Here is an 18,190-nt window from a genome sequence, read left to right as displayed (position 1 = left end):
GTCACACCAGAAGTTAGGCCTTCAAAATGTGAATTTGGGGGGACACGAGTCAGCCTATAATACCAGACCCGTGGGCTGGCTCTGCAAGATCATTGCTTTTATTTTTTTTTTTTATTTTTTTTTTTAATTTTTTATTTTTTATAAACATATATTTTTATCCCCAGGGGTACAGGTCTGTGAATCACCAGGTTTACACACTTCACAGCACTCACCAAATCACATACCCTCCCCAATGTCCATAATCCCACCCCCTTCTCCCAAACCCCCTCCCCCCGGCAACCCTCAGTTTGTTTTGTGAGATTAAGAGTCACTTATGGTTTGTCTCCCTCCCAATCCCATCTTGTTTCATTTATTCTTCTTCTACCCACTTAAGCCTCCATGTTGCATCACCACTTCCTCATTGCTTTTAAATTTTGGGAGGAGTTGCTGATGAGCGAATTGGAGTTCACCTGTGTAGGACGTGAATGCAGGGAGACTAATTAAAAACTCAACAAAACGTCGTTCTGAGAGCTGTCGTGGCTGCTGAGAGCAGAGAGCCCTACCAGTGGGCTCTCGATGTGGCCTTTAGCGATGTGCCCAGAATCGAGGAGTCAGAGACGGGGCTCTCTGAATGCAAACACCACTGACCTTTTCATCAAAGAGGGAGCTGCAGAGGGTGACACACTGCTCTGGGAACTCTCCAGGCAGACATTATCCCCAGGACAGCCTTGGACCTTTAATTGAGCTAAAAGGGACTGCAGGTTATAAAGTGACCTTTTCATCCATAGACAGGGAATAATTTAAGCCAGAAGAACAGTAGCAGCTTCTGGTGAGACTGTAGCCCTCGACGCTGGAAGTGAGACAACTCAGGTGCCCCGAACCATGGCAGGTAGATTGGACGCGTCCGTGTCTCTCTCCCACACCATCCCCTCTTCTCTCCTTCTGCCTGGTGACTTTTTACAGAAAACACGACTTCACAGAGTTTCATGGTGGGGTGGAAGTTGCATCTGGAAACACAGTTGTTTTAGGAGAGTATGAAAAGTGGAGGTGGAGGGAGAGAGGGAGAAAGAGCGAGTGCTCAGGGATAATGAATTTTCCATACCTCAGAGAAATAATAAAATGTACACATCCGTTATGCAGAAAACCCAGTTAATGGTGACAGAAGAGATGGGGAGGTATTCGTGTGGGATGGGCACGACAAGCCAGGAGTACAGCAGCAGCTGTACAATATTATTTGCTAAAACCTTGGGACGCCATGGCCTAATATTCCTGTTAATCTATTTTTCCTTTAAAAAGTCACAAAAACACAGGGGTGCCTGGGTGGTTCAGTGGGTTAAGCCTCTGCCTTCAGCTCAGGTCATGATCTCAGGGTCCTGGGATGGAGTCCTGCGTCGGGCTCTCTGCTCAGCAGGGAGCCTGCTTCCCTCTCTCTCTCTGCCTGCCTCTTTGCCTACTTGTGACCTCTGTCTGTCAAATAAATAAATAAAATCTTAAAAAAAAGGTCACAAAAACACACTCATCCAGGTTTAAAACAAGTTCATTTATATATTTCACCATTTCAAAAAGCTGGCTTAAAATCCGACAACATAGAGACTGTTGAAATATCCTCTTTTATTATTTTTATTATTATTTATTGTTTTATAAATTTGTTTGTTTTAAAGAAAGATTTTTATTTATTTGAGAGAGAGACAGAGATATCAACAGAGATAATGAGAGGGAGCACATGAGTGGGGAGCGGGGGGACGAGCAGGCTCCCTGTTGAGCAGGGAGCCCGATGGAGGACTTGATCCCAGGAACTGGAATTCAATTCTAAATTGATGAAGGCAGATGCTTAATGCGACTTAAGCATCTGAGTTAAGTTGGCTGAGCAACTCAGACACCCCTTTTCTCTCATTTTTTTTTTTTTTTTTTTTTTTTTTTTTTAATTTTTTTATTTTTTTATAAACATATATTTTTATCCCCTGGGGTACAGGTCTGTGAATCACCAGGCTTACACACTTCACAGCACTCACAAAAGCACATACCCTCCCCAATGTCCATAATCCCACCCCCTTCTCCCAAACCCCCTCAAAGAGAAAATTCTTATATGTTGGTTTTAGAAGCTGAACCTTTTAATTTTATCGAAAAAAAAAGAACTTTCTTTATAGAGGAAGCTCTACACTTAGTGGGCGGTAGAAAGCTTACTTGTTTGGAAGTGGTTTTGAGAGCTAACTCAGTGCACCCATGGTTGATGGGAGAAAGGAGAGGTTGGGAGGGTCTCATCCTCTTTCATGAGGCTTAAAGTCCCAGAGGGGAGAGACAAGACTTGTGCAAGGGAGCACACACCTGAATCAGTTGTTGGAATAAACAGGTCCTTCTGGGAGAGGTCTGTAGAATTATGCTGCATTTCTACATCTGTGGATATAACCAGAGTGGCTTCCTGGCTCTGGGCCATGTGACATCCAGAGATTGGCAGAAGGCTAGAATCTGTAAAGGGGACTAAATTTAAAGGCAGCAGGAAGCAAGGTGGGGGATCAGAGGCAGGAGCTTACTGGGTCCACCCTTTAGGGTGGGATATCCTTAGCCTTTGGGGTTGGGGCTTCATAGACATCCAGGGACTTCAGGGGGCTTCTGTTTGGAGGGCAGTGAAGGCAGGAGGGAGGGAAGGAGTCTAGCTCCTGACATTGGGCCGTGATGCCTCCAACCTAAGAGGCATCCTAGGGATGGGATCTTCGGCATCCTCCCCTGGTCCAAGCATTGCACATTCAGGAATGAAGCTTGGACGGTGCTTGCACATGGCAGTTCACAGAAGAGTACAGAAGCAAAGGTGGGAAAGTGAAGTTAGAGATGGATGTTTTAAAAGCCCCCACACCCCCCAAAACTATACATAAAGGATACAATTGGTATAAAAGTCTGATGAATAGCCCCAGGTCATCAATACATAGTTGTCTATAAATAACCCTAAAGGAGGGTTGAGAAAGATTGCTTGGTCCATGCCTGCAACTTCAGGCAGGATCACACCCCCAAGAAGATGAAAATAATCTATCCATATAATCCGTCATAAATTATAGAACCCCATGTCTGTATTTTAATTCAGCAAGGTTGAAGTAGTTCCCAAGATCTAATATATGAAGCTATAGATCCAATTGTCTTGAAGTTCTTTCAAAATTTATTTCTTGGCTCAATATATTTGTTGTATATATTTTTGCTTAGGCTGGCAGATGCAAGATTTTACTCTTTCTATGTCACCAGTGGAGGAGAAGAGACACTGAGGAATGGAGAGACTTTGCCAGTTCACGTGGAAAACCATCGTTCATGTCAAGGACTCAAGTTCCAGGCTCTTGGCTCATGACTCCATCTATCATGTCATATAGTGTTGGGCTACTACGAGTCATATAATAGGGCCACACAGATTCTAAAAGGAGGTAAAAGGAGGAGAATGGGCACGAAGTAGGAAAGACCCTGGGAAGCTTGGAAGGAGTGAGTGAGGTGTATGTGTATGTATGTGCATGTGTGTCTTATCACTGTTTCAAGCAACGATTCTCAAATTCAACTGCTTACCTGAACCACCTGGAAAGGTTTAAAGGCCATCCACTTACCATCCTTGTCCCTTGGGATTCCAAGGTGTGGTCCAGGGAGCCTTTGCAACCTTTCCTCTGTTGTCTGGTCTTGTGGGGGCACCACTCTCCCAAGAAGATGGATGGCCTGGGAGCTGTGGTGCAGAGGCCCACTTGCTGGGGCAAGTTGGGAGGAGCACTCAGTGCCCAAGTGCCCGTGCAGCTGGCCCCCAAGCAGACATGGAGCCAGGACTGTGAGGTGTGCACCCCCGGAGACAAGCTGTGTAACCCATGGGTGCTGATTTCCCACGGCTGCCCAGTTGTCTCTCTGTGGCCACACTCACCTTTGCTCATCGTTGAGACAGACCGCTCCCCGACTCCTTAGCAGGAGATAACAGTGTTGTGGAAGGTGTCATGTGGAAATTAATGGGGTTAAGTTGCATGACACATGGCAAATACTGATCAAATTCGCCTTAAGAGCCTTCTCTGCTTCTCCTAGAAGTCTTCTCCAGAACTTGCTATGGTATCTGTATTAGTTTGCTGGGGCTGCCCGACCTAGGTGACACAGGTCAGGTGGATTAAATGACAGAAGCTTAATTTCTCATGGTTCTGGAGGCTGGAAGCTGGAACATCAAGGGTTGGTTTCTCCTGAGGCCTTTCCCCTTGGCCTGTAGAGGGCCATCTTCTCCCTGGGTCTTCACAGCATTTTCCTTCTGTAAGGAGTCTGTGTCCTAACCTACTTTTCTTATACGGACGCCAGTCCTATTGGATTGGGATCCACCCATATGACCTCATTTTAGCGTATGTACCTCTTTTAGGAACTCATCTCTGTACAGTCACATTCTGAGTCACTGGGAGTTAGAACCTCAATATATGAAATTTGGAGGGACACAATTCTGCCAATAATGTTATCTATCTTCTATAGCCTTTATGATGGCCTGATTGGTTCACGCAGCAACGCCATGGCCCAGCCTGGGCACCTGTGCCAGACCCCTCCCCAGGAACTCTAGCAATGGTGCATTGCTCCTCGAACCTCCAGCTCCTGCTAATCTATGTGCATCTTTGTCATGAGAAAATTCATGTCTGCACCACAACCAGGCCAGCAGAGCACAGCCGAGTGCATTGTCTCCTCTGCCTCAGCACAGCCTGCAAAACCTCATGTGGGACTCTGTCCAGGTTGTATCTGGGAGCGATCACTCTCCACCTCCAAGCACCCTGTGCTCAGAATCCCCACCCACGCAGGCTTTCACAGGGGATGGTGGAAGGGTGGTTCTTCACGCAGAGAAGCAAATGCTGCCCCCTTCCTCTGGTCCGTTCTGCCTCGGCAAACCCAGCCTCCTCGGTCTCCCTCTCCTCCCCCTGGGAAGCCCCCAGGGCATCCTGTCTAGGTCTCCCATGTGTGAAACTGGGGACAGAGAAGGGACGAGGGAGTGAGAGGACAATTCCAGGGCGTGCCGGCCGGCAGAGCTTTGTGCGGTTGGGATGATCAAATATGTGTATATATGTACATTTCTGTTTCTCTGTACTGAAATACAAAATACCGCTTCTCCTCTGAAATAGGAGTTATTACAACGAATAGACCCATCCTCCCATGGAGGGGGAAGCTTTCTATAGACACGTTCCCCTGGAAAGCAGCTGTAAATTGCGAAGATTGGTTCCCAGGAGCTGGAGGAGTCTTGGGCTTCTTGCTGCCTTGTGTTCGTTCTTGCTCCCGTGCATGCCGCGGAGACAAGGGCTCTGGGCCAGGGTGCCAGGACGGGCCTCCGAGGGCAGCCTGTAGTCGCTGGGACCCATCTGGGGGTGTTTGGCCTTCCACTCGCCATGGTGGACCTGACAAGGGAGTTGAAAGGAGAAGCCACCACAACAACGGGCGGCGGTAGCCAGAGGAGGGAAGCACAGACAGCTGAGCTTAGTGTCCATTCATCCCGTAGCTGCCGACGGAGTCTCCCCGTGTGGGGGATGGGTGAGACCCCACCGGGCAGGCATCTGAGTAACAACGACCCACTTTCTCACGCATCTACCCACAGGAGCTATTTGGTAGCTGTCACTTGGATATGCTGATGTCCCCGTAGGTCCTTTGAGGAGTTCCTCATCATCGTTTAGAGTATCCATGACAGGAACTCACTGTTCTGCAGCCGAAGCTCCTGTTTGAACCTGAGGCTGAGCTGGCGCTGGCAAGTTGCAGCAGGGGTCCTGACCCGGCTCCGGCCAAGGAGATGGACCGCGGCTCAGACCTCACGCTCTGCTTTGGCCACGATGCTGGCTGTGAAAGTCAAGGCTTCACTTGGATGCTGGGGAGACTCTTAGGGTCTCCTGAGCCCAGGGAGAAGGACAGAACCTCTTTGAGAGGCTGCGGGCTGCAGCAGTGAAACCTTTAGCAGGGCCCAGGGTCCCGACTATGTCCTTCTCCCATCGCTGGTGAGCTTGTGACAACACAGATAGGGCTGGGGACCCTCTCTCTCATTGCCGCGTGACTCTCCATGTCCACGCTCCAGAGCTGACATGCCCTCCCACCAAGGGAAGAAATCCCAGGGTAAAGCAGCCTGGCAGATTTGGGCGCAGGGTGGGGGGCAGCAGAAAACATTTCCTCCAAAGGCTGAGGTTTGTGCCCAGAAGAACAGGGGAGGTTGCAGCTCTTGGAGGAGAGCATGGGCTGTTGTTTCCAGAATTGGCCTTTGAAAAACACACCTTCTTTCCACTGATATTGAAAACGTATTTTCCATGCGTCTAAGTCCTGGACTCTTGAGTTAATAGACAATGGCAAACCTGTAATGATCTTTGTACCTCTTACTCGACCTTAAAAAAAAAAAAAAAAAAAAAAATCAAGCGGCTCCTTCCTTCCCTGGCAGAATGTGAAGCAGAAACCTGGCTGGCTTTCCGCTGCATTCCACTAGGGGGCCCCTCCTGCTCTCAGATGTCTGCCAGGCGTGCAGGCAGGTGCAGGAAGCTCATTGGCTTACGGGAGGCATGATGCCACCGGGCAGCCCTTTTTAAGAGAAAAGCCAGGACCGGTGGAATAGCGACCCCTGAGCAGCATCCTGGGTGCTGAGCAAGGTGCCGAGCGCAGGGATCCCGCAGCTGCCGTGTTAGAGCAACATGAGTGAGGTGAGTGGCCCTGTAAGCTGCAGAGGGAGACGGGGGTGAGAGGGGACGGGGGCCACAGTTGGTCTCGGAAAATATGAAGGGTTCCCAGTGGCAACGGAGCACAGATCAGCCCTGAAACTCTTTGCTTTGCGGGCTGACCCTATGGACATCTTGGTTGGTATGGCAGGTACAGACCCTGGTTAAGTTTGCAACTTTTTAAAAAAAATTGCCTTAGAAGGAGAAAGGGATTCATTGTGCTTCTGATTTGACTGTGACTTTGGAAAGTGCTTTGGGTGTAAGACCTCCAGAGAGAAAGCTGATGCTAGTCTTGGCGTCTCTGGAGGTTTGGGTGGCTTCCCGCTTGTCCTCACGTGTTTGCCTGGGGATACCTTGTGGAATGTTGGCAGGAAGGCTACCCGGTGACGGTCAGGCTTGGGAGAGAAACAGGGGAAGGATCTCACGGCAGTGCCGTGGGGAAGCACAAACTCTCTGTGCAGTCAATCAGAGCACCGGTAACAGAGGCAGCTTGCCAGGACCGTGACAAACCTGCCTGTGGGGACGGGGCCGAAGACAGGACAGACGTGGATGGAAGACCAGCTACCATGTTCCTTTGCAAGTCCCTTCTCTGAATATGTTTCTAAAGAAGAGATTTTGTTGGGGGCAAACTGAGAGCTCATTTTATTTTTAAAAAGAGCCTGTTCTCTTTCTTTCTTTTAAATGAAGCAGGTTTGGGGGTCTACCACCCCCTCACTCAGCTCAGTAACCCAGACAAATCCATTTTCATGTCTTTTGGGTCGGCACTTCAATAATGACTTTTAAAGACCTTTTGTATTCTCTATCTTTTTTTTTTTTTTTTTGACAGATGGGTGATCCTTTTTTTGGAAGTCTAGAGTAAAATTAACTTCAGAAATAAGATGTGCCTTCACTACATCTCTCTCTCTCTGATGGGTGACTTTTGACATAAACGTGACAGGAAGAAGTGCGGGAAGTATATATGGTTTAGGAGTGAGGGTTGGGACAGAGTGGGGGTGAGGGAGTGTGGAAGGACGGGGGGAAGCTGGGAGCCTCCCCCCGTGGATATGGCTGGGAGCTCCCGAAATGCCAGTGCACCTCCCTTTTGCCTGTTCTCAGCCCCCAGCTCTGTGTCTAGTGCTTCACTTGTGTTACCCCATTTGCCTCCCCAAATTGTGTGAGGAAAGTGCTAGTATTATTTGCAGTTGACAGATGGGGACACTGAGGCACAGAGAAGTTCAAGGTCAGCTGGTTCCAGGTCGGAGGCGAGTGAGGGGCAGGACTCAGGCTGCGTGGCTGGCGGCCGGCCGCCGGGTGGATCTCAGGGTCCAGAGAGCGTATGAAGCTCTCTGAGCCCTGGATGCCACCGAAGGAGGGGGAGGAAGAGGAGCTGGGGCCTGAAGCAGAGACGGGGCGAGGTGGACCTGGCCTCCAGGTCCCGCGGCTTTCTGCTGGACTCCATGAGATTTCTGAGGCTTCTACCCTGTGTCAGCTCACCCTGCTCCCAGCGAGAAGTGATGGCTAGGGAGAGTTGGTCAGTAGGTATACAAATGAACAGTTTCACAGGGGAGTCAGAAAATAGTAGCGCACTGGGGGGCCCTTTTTCCATAGTTGGCTGCTCTGGGTTCGTCTGGAGCGGTGGTGCTCCTGCTGGCTCCCCTGGGGCTCTCACTGCATCTTTAGCCGGGGCTGGTGGCTGGCATCACACACAGGAGCTTTCCAGAATGCCTCAGCTCAGCGGGGTTCACCCAACTGTGGGTCCCCAGGGAGAAAGCAAACATCCCAGAGCTCAGCCCATGATTAGGGTCACAACCTCATTTCTGCTGAATGTAAAATTAGGGCAGCTCTGCAGTTGTGCCCTGCCCCCCCCGCCCCCCTTCCATTCCCTTAGACACGTTAGCAGGCCACCGGAAAAGCTTCCTTGAATGTTGATAAAATACTGCAGGAGGCACATCTGATGCCTTGACCTCCCTTTGCTGCCACCACACCCCTTCCAGCTCCCTCCTCCAACTCTCTCCCCTCCTGTCCCTCCTGCACCAGGCCGCCACACCCACCCCTGTCACATGCAGCCCTAGTCCTCTGGCCACCAGCTGGGTGACCAGCTCTCTGGCTGGTCCCCAAGTTTCTGGGTGCGTGTCCCTCAGAGAGTGGGAATTTGTCCTTTCACTAAAACTTAAATCTGCTTAAAACATTTAATAAAGTCGAACAGAAGCTCCTTTCTGGGTAGAGCACTCAACCTCTCCTCACCCCAAAGCTTTTCCTTAGTTGGTTGAATTACATGTGGCTTCTTGTTTTAATAGCTCGCAGGCAGGGACGGCTTTCAGATGATCGTTTACTTGCTCGCGTAGCTACTTACTGCAGAGGGCCAAAGCAATAGATTTTGTCAGACTTTCCTCTGACTTCGGGATTTGTTTGAGTCTGGTGGGGGAATAGCGCCTGCTCCAGCTGACAGGGTTTGGGGCCCACGGCAGAAACCCCCGAGCTCACAGCTGCTCCTTTGAACCGTGCTGGAGCTGGGCTGCGAGGAGAGGCCCCCAAAGGGCCAAATGGTCCCTGAGTGGGCCCTACTGCTCCAGCTCTTCTAGCTTTGAGGGGGAAGGCGGTGAGGGGTGGGGACTTGGGGACTGAGCTGGCTTTCCATGGAGTGACTCGAAGACGCAGTGTCATCTCTATCCCCCGTGACAAGGCTTCTCGGAGAGAATGGTGATTGAAAAGAGCAGCGCCGGTGTAGTGAGGCAAGTCAAGTCCACATTTAGGGCACTGAGAGAGTGGAGGTGGTTTGTGGGGGTGTCCAACTTACATTTCAGGATTAAAGTATGTCAGATGGGCGTGGAGATAATTTAGTAGGAATCACAATGCAGGTTAAGGTGTGTTATTGGGTCAGGAATCCTCACCACTAAGGCCGAACTTTACAAAGTCCTCTTCTCTCTCCAACTGGACCCGCCGCACAGGAGAAGAAAAGGACTCCCCTTGTCGGAACACCAAATACGAGTCCCATGAACAAGGACAGTCTGTCCTATTTTCTCGTGCAGGTGTGAGTTTTTAAGTTGCTCTTCAAAAGAACTTATTTAGGAGAGCCAGGAGCAAAATTTTAATGCAATAAAAGCACGCCTTTGGAGAATCAATTTAAAAACGACACCCACCATCACCCTATTCGAGAGAGGGTGGGGGCAGCTCCTATTGAGTAATGCCTCGGATGACAGCTCTTAATTAGACCTGAGACCCCTTAGAGAAAGTGTTTTCCTGTCACCGCTCTTTTCTTGCACAGGCTTGGATGGGAGGTGGCAACTCCGTGTCAGGGTTATGAGCCTTTCTTCCACCCAGACACTGCCCACAAAAGGACTGTGCCCATCAGAGGCATGGTAGGAACACACTGCGGACATTTAAGGGCAAATGTTTAGACCCACATGCTTTTCCTTAACACAGCATCAGAAGCTACTGGCTACGCATTAAATCTCTAAAGAAGGAAGGGAACAGTGAACCACATTGTCTGGAGAGAGATTTGCAAGGGGAGGATGAGCTCACTTAAGTCTTGGGTGGGGGCATAGGAAGGACAGGATTCTTTTTTTTTCCCCAAAAGTAGCCATTGGTTAAAAAATATCATATGACCCTTTTTTGGACTTACCTAGTCAGTCGTCGAGGAAACCCATTGATAAGATAAACTGTAGGAAACCGAACTGAAATGAGAATTATCATAGTCGTGTGATTTAATATGACTTCATCGTGAACTCTAGTGAATGCTAATGGGCAGGTGACCCGGTTCGCAGAGAACCGTGTGCTTTAGACCAGTTAAACGCAGATTCTGAGGGGAACCGCATAAGATGGATTTTACAACTGGCTGCAAGGGCCTAGCAACAGAAGGCCGAAGGACAATTCAATTTCTTCTGTAATTTTTAAAAATTATTTATTTCTTTTCAGCATAACAGTATTCATTGTTTTTTCATCACACCCAGTGCTCCATGCAATCCGTGCCCTCTATAATACCCACCACCTGGTACCCCAACCTCCCACCCCCGCTCCTTCAAAACCCTCAGATTGTTTTTCAGAGTCCATAGTCTCTCATGGTTCACCTCCCCTTCCAATTTCCCTCAACTCCCTTTTCCTCTCGAACTCCCCATGTCCTCCATGCTATTTGTTATGCTCCACAAATAAGTGAAACCATATGATAATTAACTCTCTCTGCTTGACTTATTTCACTCAGCATAATCTCTTCCAGTCCCGTCCATGTTGCTACAAAAGTTGGGTCTTCTGTAATTTTAACCTCATTTGGGGGTAGACCAGCAGCAGGGTTGTAGGAGGGTCTAGAGGATCCACGTTCTGCTGGATCATACCAGTTAGGCACTCGCTCTACTCTGACTGGGGACGTTAGGTCCAGAAAGACACCCGTCCCAACTTGGGTTCTCAGTTCAACTTTTCTGGAGTGGGAACAAGTCACAGTTCAGCCGGGGAATGTAACTGCTGGGCTGACGGTTGTCCTGGGTTGCCGTACAATTTGTTTCCCTGATCCTACATTTCATTAACGAATGGTGTGTGATTAAGGAGTCTCCCTGTTTTCCTCTTTTGAATTCTAAGAATGACAGAACGCAAGATGTACTTTTTTTTTTTCAGAAGGAAAAATTGAAAAAAATGACTCACACTTGATTTTATTAAAGGTTTAGTTGAATAGTGTGATCAAGATGAAAAGGAAATACTTTTTTTTTGGTCAGGGACAGTGCCTTGAATTTATGATGAATATATTTTCGGCGTTATTTTTAAAATTATAATTTCTGCCTTCATGAGAGGTGTTGTCACAGGGGGAAGGCTGTCACCGTTTGTGAAACTGTGGTCCTTCCGTCCTCAGCTCCGTCCTTCTGGGCTCACCGTACTATCTGAACAGCTGAATCACATCATGAGCCCAAGTCTGGAGCTTTTCACTAATTTAGAAAGGCTTTCTAGAAGGGGCTTCTTGCCGGAGGGTGGTGGGAAGGAAGGACTTTAGAAAATACATACACACAGATCTATGTTATGTTTGCCTGACGGTTTTATAAAACACAGCATCCAAGCTCATGCTGTTACTGTCTTCATCTGCCTGGGTTGCTATAAGAAAGTCCCACAGTTGAGTGCCTTATAAACCATAGACAATTACTGCTCACAGTTCCAGAGGCTGGAAGTCCGAGATCAGGGAGCTGGCTTGGTCGGGTGAGATTCCTCTTCCTGGTTCATAGACAACCTCCTTTCTGTGTCCGCATATGTTGGAAGAAGGGACAGGGAGAGCCTGGGGTCTTTTTTTTTTTTTTTTAGAGATTTTTAAAAATTTATATATTTGACACAGAGAAAGATCACAAGAGAGAGAACACAAGCAGGGTGAGTGGGAGAGGGAGAAGCTGACTCCCTGCTGAGCAGGGAGCCCGTGTGGGGCTCCATCTCAGGGTCCTGGGATCATGACTGAAGCTGAAAGGAGACGCTTAACAACTGAACTCCCCAGGCTCCCCAAGACTGGGGTCTTTGCTGTGAGAGCCTGAGTCTCATTTGTGGTAGCTCCCCGCTCCCCAAAGTCCCACTCCTAATGCCTTCAGCTTGGGGATTAGGATTTCAGTGCATGAAGTTTGAAGAAACACAAACATCCAGACCATAGAAAGTGCTATGGGTTGCATTTTATTTATTGGCATGGGTCATGTTGGCCTATGGCTGTGACCTTCCTTAGGACAGGAATGAATTTACATTGTCCACAAGACCTGGCTTCTGGTCTGGCACTTGGCAATATTCCTTTATGGGACGAATAAGGGGATTTTGTGGATTTTTCAGTTAATAGGACCAACAGACTGAACACCCTCTTTTCTAAATGTTGAGATTTGTAGTCCAGACGGGTTTGGAAAATAAAAATTCTCTCTCTCTCTCTCTCTCTCTTTTTTTTTTTTAACTCCTGGTTTGAAACCTGGGTTTTGTCATTTAAATCTTTTAAGTTGGAAATGGATACATTGTTACATATGCAAAATAAATGCTTTGACAGCAGGCAAAAAATGAGAAAATCTGGGGAGAATCTGGACAGAAAGAACCCTTGACATTTGGAAAAATGTCAACGAAAACAGGGGAGCTGAGGGAGGGACAGATAATTCTAATATTCTGTAGTCTGGGGTTGTCTCCACTGGGACCATTTCACTTTAGATAAGCTCTGTGAAATTCAAACAAAAGGAGCTGTAGGCAGAGCGGCAGAGCCCGTGAATGCCCTACAAAACGGTGTGCTGGATTGAAATAGAAAACCAATCTGATTGTGCTTCAGGGGGGATCAGAGAGAGCCTGAGCAGATCTTTAGTGAGATAATTCCTCGCGTCGAGTCACGGTCGACCACACTGCAAATCCTGGTCTGTTGTTGAAGGCAAAGTATATCCCACACGCAGAAAGCAAGTTGCGTATTCAAATATTTTAATTCATATTTAAAAATTAACGATGTTTATATTCATTAACCAAATGTTTAAATTGATAGTTGCATATACAAGTGTTTTAAGTTAACTTGTATCTTACATAGAACTATATGACAATTCATATGCTAAAAAGAGATGCATTTGCCTGTTCTCTGGGGAAACCAGACACTGAATTGGGTGGCTTTGCCCCCGTGCGCCCAGCAGCCTCTGTCCCTGCATTCCTATCATTCCTGGGTATTGGCCGTTTACCGGGCTTCATCCCACGTTTGGAAAGAAGTGAGGTACAAGCAACGAGGAGAGAAATATTTTCCATTCGATTTGGTACAGGTGCCTTTCGAGCATGGATATGAGGATATTCTACAGATCATTGTTTTGCGCCATAAACCAAGTGAGTTTGCCACAGCTGCCGCTGGTCCAGACCTATAAATCGAACATTCATTTCTGGGCTGTTTCACACGAACAATTCAGTGTAAGTTACACATTCCAGGCATCAGTGTGCTTGAATATTGTTTGTGCCTTGCAAATAGCCCGAAATTTATGCTTCAGAATCTCACTGAATGACTTCACATTCCATTTCTGAAAGGGAAACGCTTGGCCGTATTTATACCATTGCCGGCAGAAAAATCCATCACCCTCTAAATGCCATTATTTTGTATTTTACTCTTGAACTGCCACCTTATAAATAAAAAGAAGACAAACTAGCACCATAAAGCAGGAGGGTAATCATCCACAAATTGAAAACTCCCCTGCAAGACGTTGAGGGGAGAAGCGGCTAAAAAGTATGAATTGGTAGAAGTATTGGAATGAAGCAATTTTCGTATCATGATGTAACTAAATTACAGAACAGGAAAACCCTTTTTCTTGGAAGGTTTATGCTCCCAGTTTGAGGGCAGTCATGGGCTTTGCCAAGACTGAAATATCTCAAGTCATCGGTACTCTGACCCTTTACCCAATGGTATGGGCCCTTTTGAAAGTTAGTTTTTGAATATTTGGTTATGACTCTTTGGAAGCTATTTGATAGCTGAGGTTGTATCTGGATTGGCTGGAGATTGCACTTTTCCTGCTATTACGGTCCCAACTGCGGAGTAGCAGCGCAGCAAAGAAATGGTCATCTGTCTTCATAACACACAACTGGCTTGGCCAAGGTTCTAACAAAGTGATCGGTTATCTTGATTTTTTTTTTTAAGATTTTATTTATTTACTTGACAGAGATCACAAGCAGGCAGAGAGGCAGGTGGAGGGAGACCGAGAAGTAGGCTCCCTCCTGAGCAGAGAGCCTGCCACAGGGCTCCATCCCAGGGCCCTGAGATCATGACCTGAGCCAAAGGCAGAGGCTTAACCCACTGAACCACCCAGGCACCCCTGGTTATTTTGATTTTATACAATACCTGAAAAGAGGACCCCAGAAGTTGACAAGACTCATCAACAATTGTCTTGCCCAAACAGGACAAGTAAAAATAGAACAAGAAAATAAGTTCTCTCTTTCTCCCCAAGAATTTTTTTTTTTTTTTTGCCAGTATTCTTTTATGTCCATCAGGCGCTAAGTGCCACTATTTAAAAATTAAATAAGATATTATACCTGGGGTACCTGGGTGGCTCAGTTTGTTAAGCCTCTGCCTTCGGCTCAGGTCATGATCTTGGAGTCCCAGGATCGAGCCCCTCATTGGGCTCTCTGCTCAAGAGGGCGTCTTCTTTCCCTGTGCCCTTCAGCCTGCTCGTGCTTCCCCTCTCGATCTCCCTCACTCTCAAATAAATAAATAAATAAATTCTTTTAAAAAAAAGATATTATGCCTGTTTTATTTTATTTTATTTAATATTTCTTTTTAAAACTTTTAAGTAATCTGTACACCCAAATGGGGCGTGAACTAGCAACCCTGAGATTAAGAGTCTCACGCTCCACTGACCAAGCTAGCCAGGTGCAACCCCCATTCCTGTTTTTAAATGGAAGATTCTGACACATGTAATTTCCTTATAAGTAACATCCCTCCTTTGTCAGAGATTATGAGAAAAATATCACTTTTCTTTTCCTGGGCTTACCAAAATGGCAAAGCGCACCTGGGCTTTTCTTTTTCACATTTTCCGACGCTTGTTTGATAGGCAGAGAAATCCCCGATGCCGTGAATTGGTCAAGCAGTCTCGGTAATGGCACTTCCTCCAGTCTGATGGCTGTGGGTCAGGAGCTCGCCTTGGTGCTCATGAAGATGTTCTAGCAGTAGCGCCAAGGTTAGGTCGTACTCCCGCTGCTTCCTTGTTGTTTTTGCTGATGGTGTTTGTATTCTTTTCAATCTGTGCAATTTGATGCAGATTTTTTTTAATTTGGGTAAAAAGCCTACCATAATATTTGCTATCTTACCCATTTTTAAGTGTATAATTCGGTAGTGTAACGTGTATTTACTTTATTATGAAATAGACCTCCAGAACTGGGTCCTCCTGCAAAACCGAAATTCTACACCGTTAGACAATAAGTCCCTTCCCCCAAGCCCCCTTCCTCTGGCGATCACTCTTCTACTTTCTGTCTCTGTGGATCTGATTACTCCAGGGGCCTCATATACATGGGCTCAGTATTTGTCCTTTTGTGCCTGGTTGATTACACTCAGCATGATGTCCTCAAGGTTCTTCCATGTCATGGCATGCAAGACTTTCTAAAAGTCACTTTCCTACTTAGTGGGAAGATTAGTTTCGTTAAAGGTAGATTATGTAATCTATAAATCCTCCTCCCGGAGCTCAAGGAACTGCAATGCAGCACATGGTGATATTCTGAGAGCAAGTCAAGAGTTGTGGGACTCCCATTCTTTCCTACTCACCAAGTGACAATGTCCCTATCAATCCCGAAAGTAGCTATGGATAAAACCTTATTTTGTTCTTATTGATTTCCGAGCCTAGAAAGATATACATAGAAATTTCAAAGTTTCCTTCACCATGCCTGGTTGTGAGAGTTAAGAACCTTACAGTTCCAGAGATGCCATTCCTGCTATAGTCTGTATCAGTGCTGCCCCCTGGGATTGTGCTGTGTACAACCTGTGCAGCTGAACATGGTGGTCCTGCCCTTTCCTGGGGCATAGTCATCCTGCTTAAAGACCACTGACCTAGAGAAAAATGGTCATTTCTATGTTCCTACTTAGAATTCACAGAATTGAAGGAGACCAAAGTTGTCATTTTATTCAAAGTAGTCATTTTAAAATAGGGAGCTGAGTGCCTGAAGGCAAATTTTGTTAAAAAATCACAGAGATTCTTGAGGAAAAGCCAGTGTGGGTTTCACTTACACATTTCCTTTCCTATTAGATTTCTCATTTTCTGTCACATCCTGGATACAACCCAATTTGTTTTACACCTGCCCCAATTCCATTTAGGATTTAGATATGAAATCTATGAAAAACAGTATTGTCCTGGATTTTTTTTTTTTTTTTATTAACCTTGAGTAAAAAAAGAGCAGCTACAGAAATCTTGGTGAAGTCATTCTTTCTGCCCCCAGGTCTTCCAATTTATTTCTAGAGGTTCAACTGTGCACTCTGAACCTCAACTCTTGTCCCAATAATGTAAGGAGAGGTCAGTGAGCGTTGGTGCACGGCTACCATGAAGTTCCTTGTTGAGACTGACGCTGACCGTCTTCTGACTTGCCTGCCAATTTCCTTGACTTTGTCTTTACATCAATCACTTTCACTTCTTGCCTTACCCCCATCTCTGTTTGAGTAAGAAAGAGCATCTGAACCCCTCAAATAGAACTCTTAAAAAAACCTTTGCTCAGAGAATGGCAGCCCTTTGATCAAAACCATTGTGTGTATCATCACATATTTTGTCAGCCATGTTTCCTCCTGCCTTCTAGAGTGGGAACCTTTAAAACAGAAACTATGTTTTCTACACTTTTCCTCTCTCTGGTACCTGCCCTTCAACCCACGTGGATGGGGAATCTATACATGTTGCACGCTGTGCTGGGTGAACGAAGAAGACATGGCCCGTACCTCTCACCGAGCTTAGAGGCTATCCAGGGAGACAGAATCCTGTGAAATTAACCCAACTTCACATGTGGTCACTGTATAAACTAGTGGAAACACTGACTAGTGCCATTGTTGTAGGAAGGAGAGGAAGGAAGGGTTCAGGGGACCTTCCCCATAGAGTCAAAGCTTCTAGAAGTAGGATCTCAGTACATATTGACTGAGGAATAACCACCATGGCTAATGGTTAGTCTGAAAATTCATGGATTTTAGAACCACATGACAATTTAGCAATCTTCAAGTCTGAGGAACAGATACATATCCATTATGATACTATAGTTGATTTCTACCTCTTGCCTGATGATACAAATTGCTTTAAATGTGTCATTTTCCCAACCTTATCAATGGATATTTAGGTTCTATTAAATTATCATGTCTTCCTTTAAAAGTGTTCAGTGAGTCATCTCTTTAGGACATTGGAAGCAGATTACATGTGTATCGTCAAGAAGACTTTTGGAATTGTGCAAATTGTGCCTATTGTTGCATTTTGAAAGTTCCATGTTCTGCTTGTGAGAAATGCCTAAGTTAATTCAGATATGCCTGTAGCCCTCCTTCCATACGAGTATTAACGCTTGTCCAGGGCAAGATATCACAGCTCACGTTGTATTTCAGAGCCCCTGGTGGATTCCTCACCATTCTGAGTGGCTTCTTCTCTTTGGAGTTGATTCAAGGCATGGGCTCATCCTGATATTTATAACTCTGTTCTCACATATGCATAAGTCCTGTCAAAATACAGAGATAATACGGTGCCACATCGCAAATATTATTTCTGGCAATGTTCTATACCTCAGAAATGTGGGCTATTTCACCTATTCGGGAAAATATTTTCTTAAAATAGATGTAGCAATTTGTCAAATCCCTCCACCAAATACCTCATGCGAGTTTACTCTTGTCTTTTCATCTGGATTTAATCCGTTCCATCTTTAAGGAGGACTCATCCTGGGGCACTATTTAGTGAATTTCCATGCCACCTTTTTTCTTGCTGCGTTCTTGCTGAGAGCCAGATTTGGCTGAAATTCACGCGAGAGCTCCCTGACCATGGAATTTGGGACGAGGATTTTGAATTCTTACATGACAAACGCATAAAGGCAGCATCCTGTTGTAACTTCAGTACTGTAAGCAGTGCCCTTGGGGGGACACCTGACTCTCTCTCCCAGGTCCCTTGCATATTTCCACAAGGAGGAAA

The 18,190-nt window shown here is 46.5% G+C and overlaps 1 protein-coding gene across 1 annotated transcript in view; it reads left to right on the top strand.

The window, feature by feature from the left end:
• Positions 1–6,489: 6,489 nt before the first annotated feature.
• PCP4 (Purkinje cell protein 4) overlaps positions 6,490–18,190 on the top strand; it is a 53,534-nt gene continuing 41,833 nt past the window's right edge. The window contains exon 1 of the mRNA XM_045084558.1: positions 6,490–6,620. Coding sequence (XP_044940493.1) covers positions 6,612–6,620 — 9 coding nt within the window. The 5' untranslated portion in view covers positions 6,490–6,611. The remainder of the gene's footprint in view (positions 6,621–18,190) is intronic.

The sequence above is a fragment of the Mustela putorius genome, unplaced genomic scaffold, assembly GCF_011764305.1.
Source record: "Mustela putorius furo isolate JIRA1106 unplaced genomic scaffold, ASM1176430v1.1 tig00000765_pilon_pilon_pilon, whole genome shotgun sequence".
Taxonomy (NCBI): Eukaryota; Metazoa; Chordata; class Mammalia; order Carnivora; family Mustelidae; genus Mustela; species Mustela putorius.
Note: the sequence above shows the minus strand (reverse complement) of the source record. Positions and strands in the feature narration are given on the sequence as shown.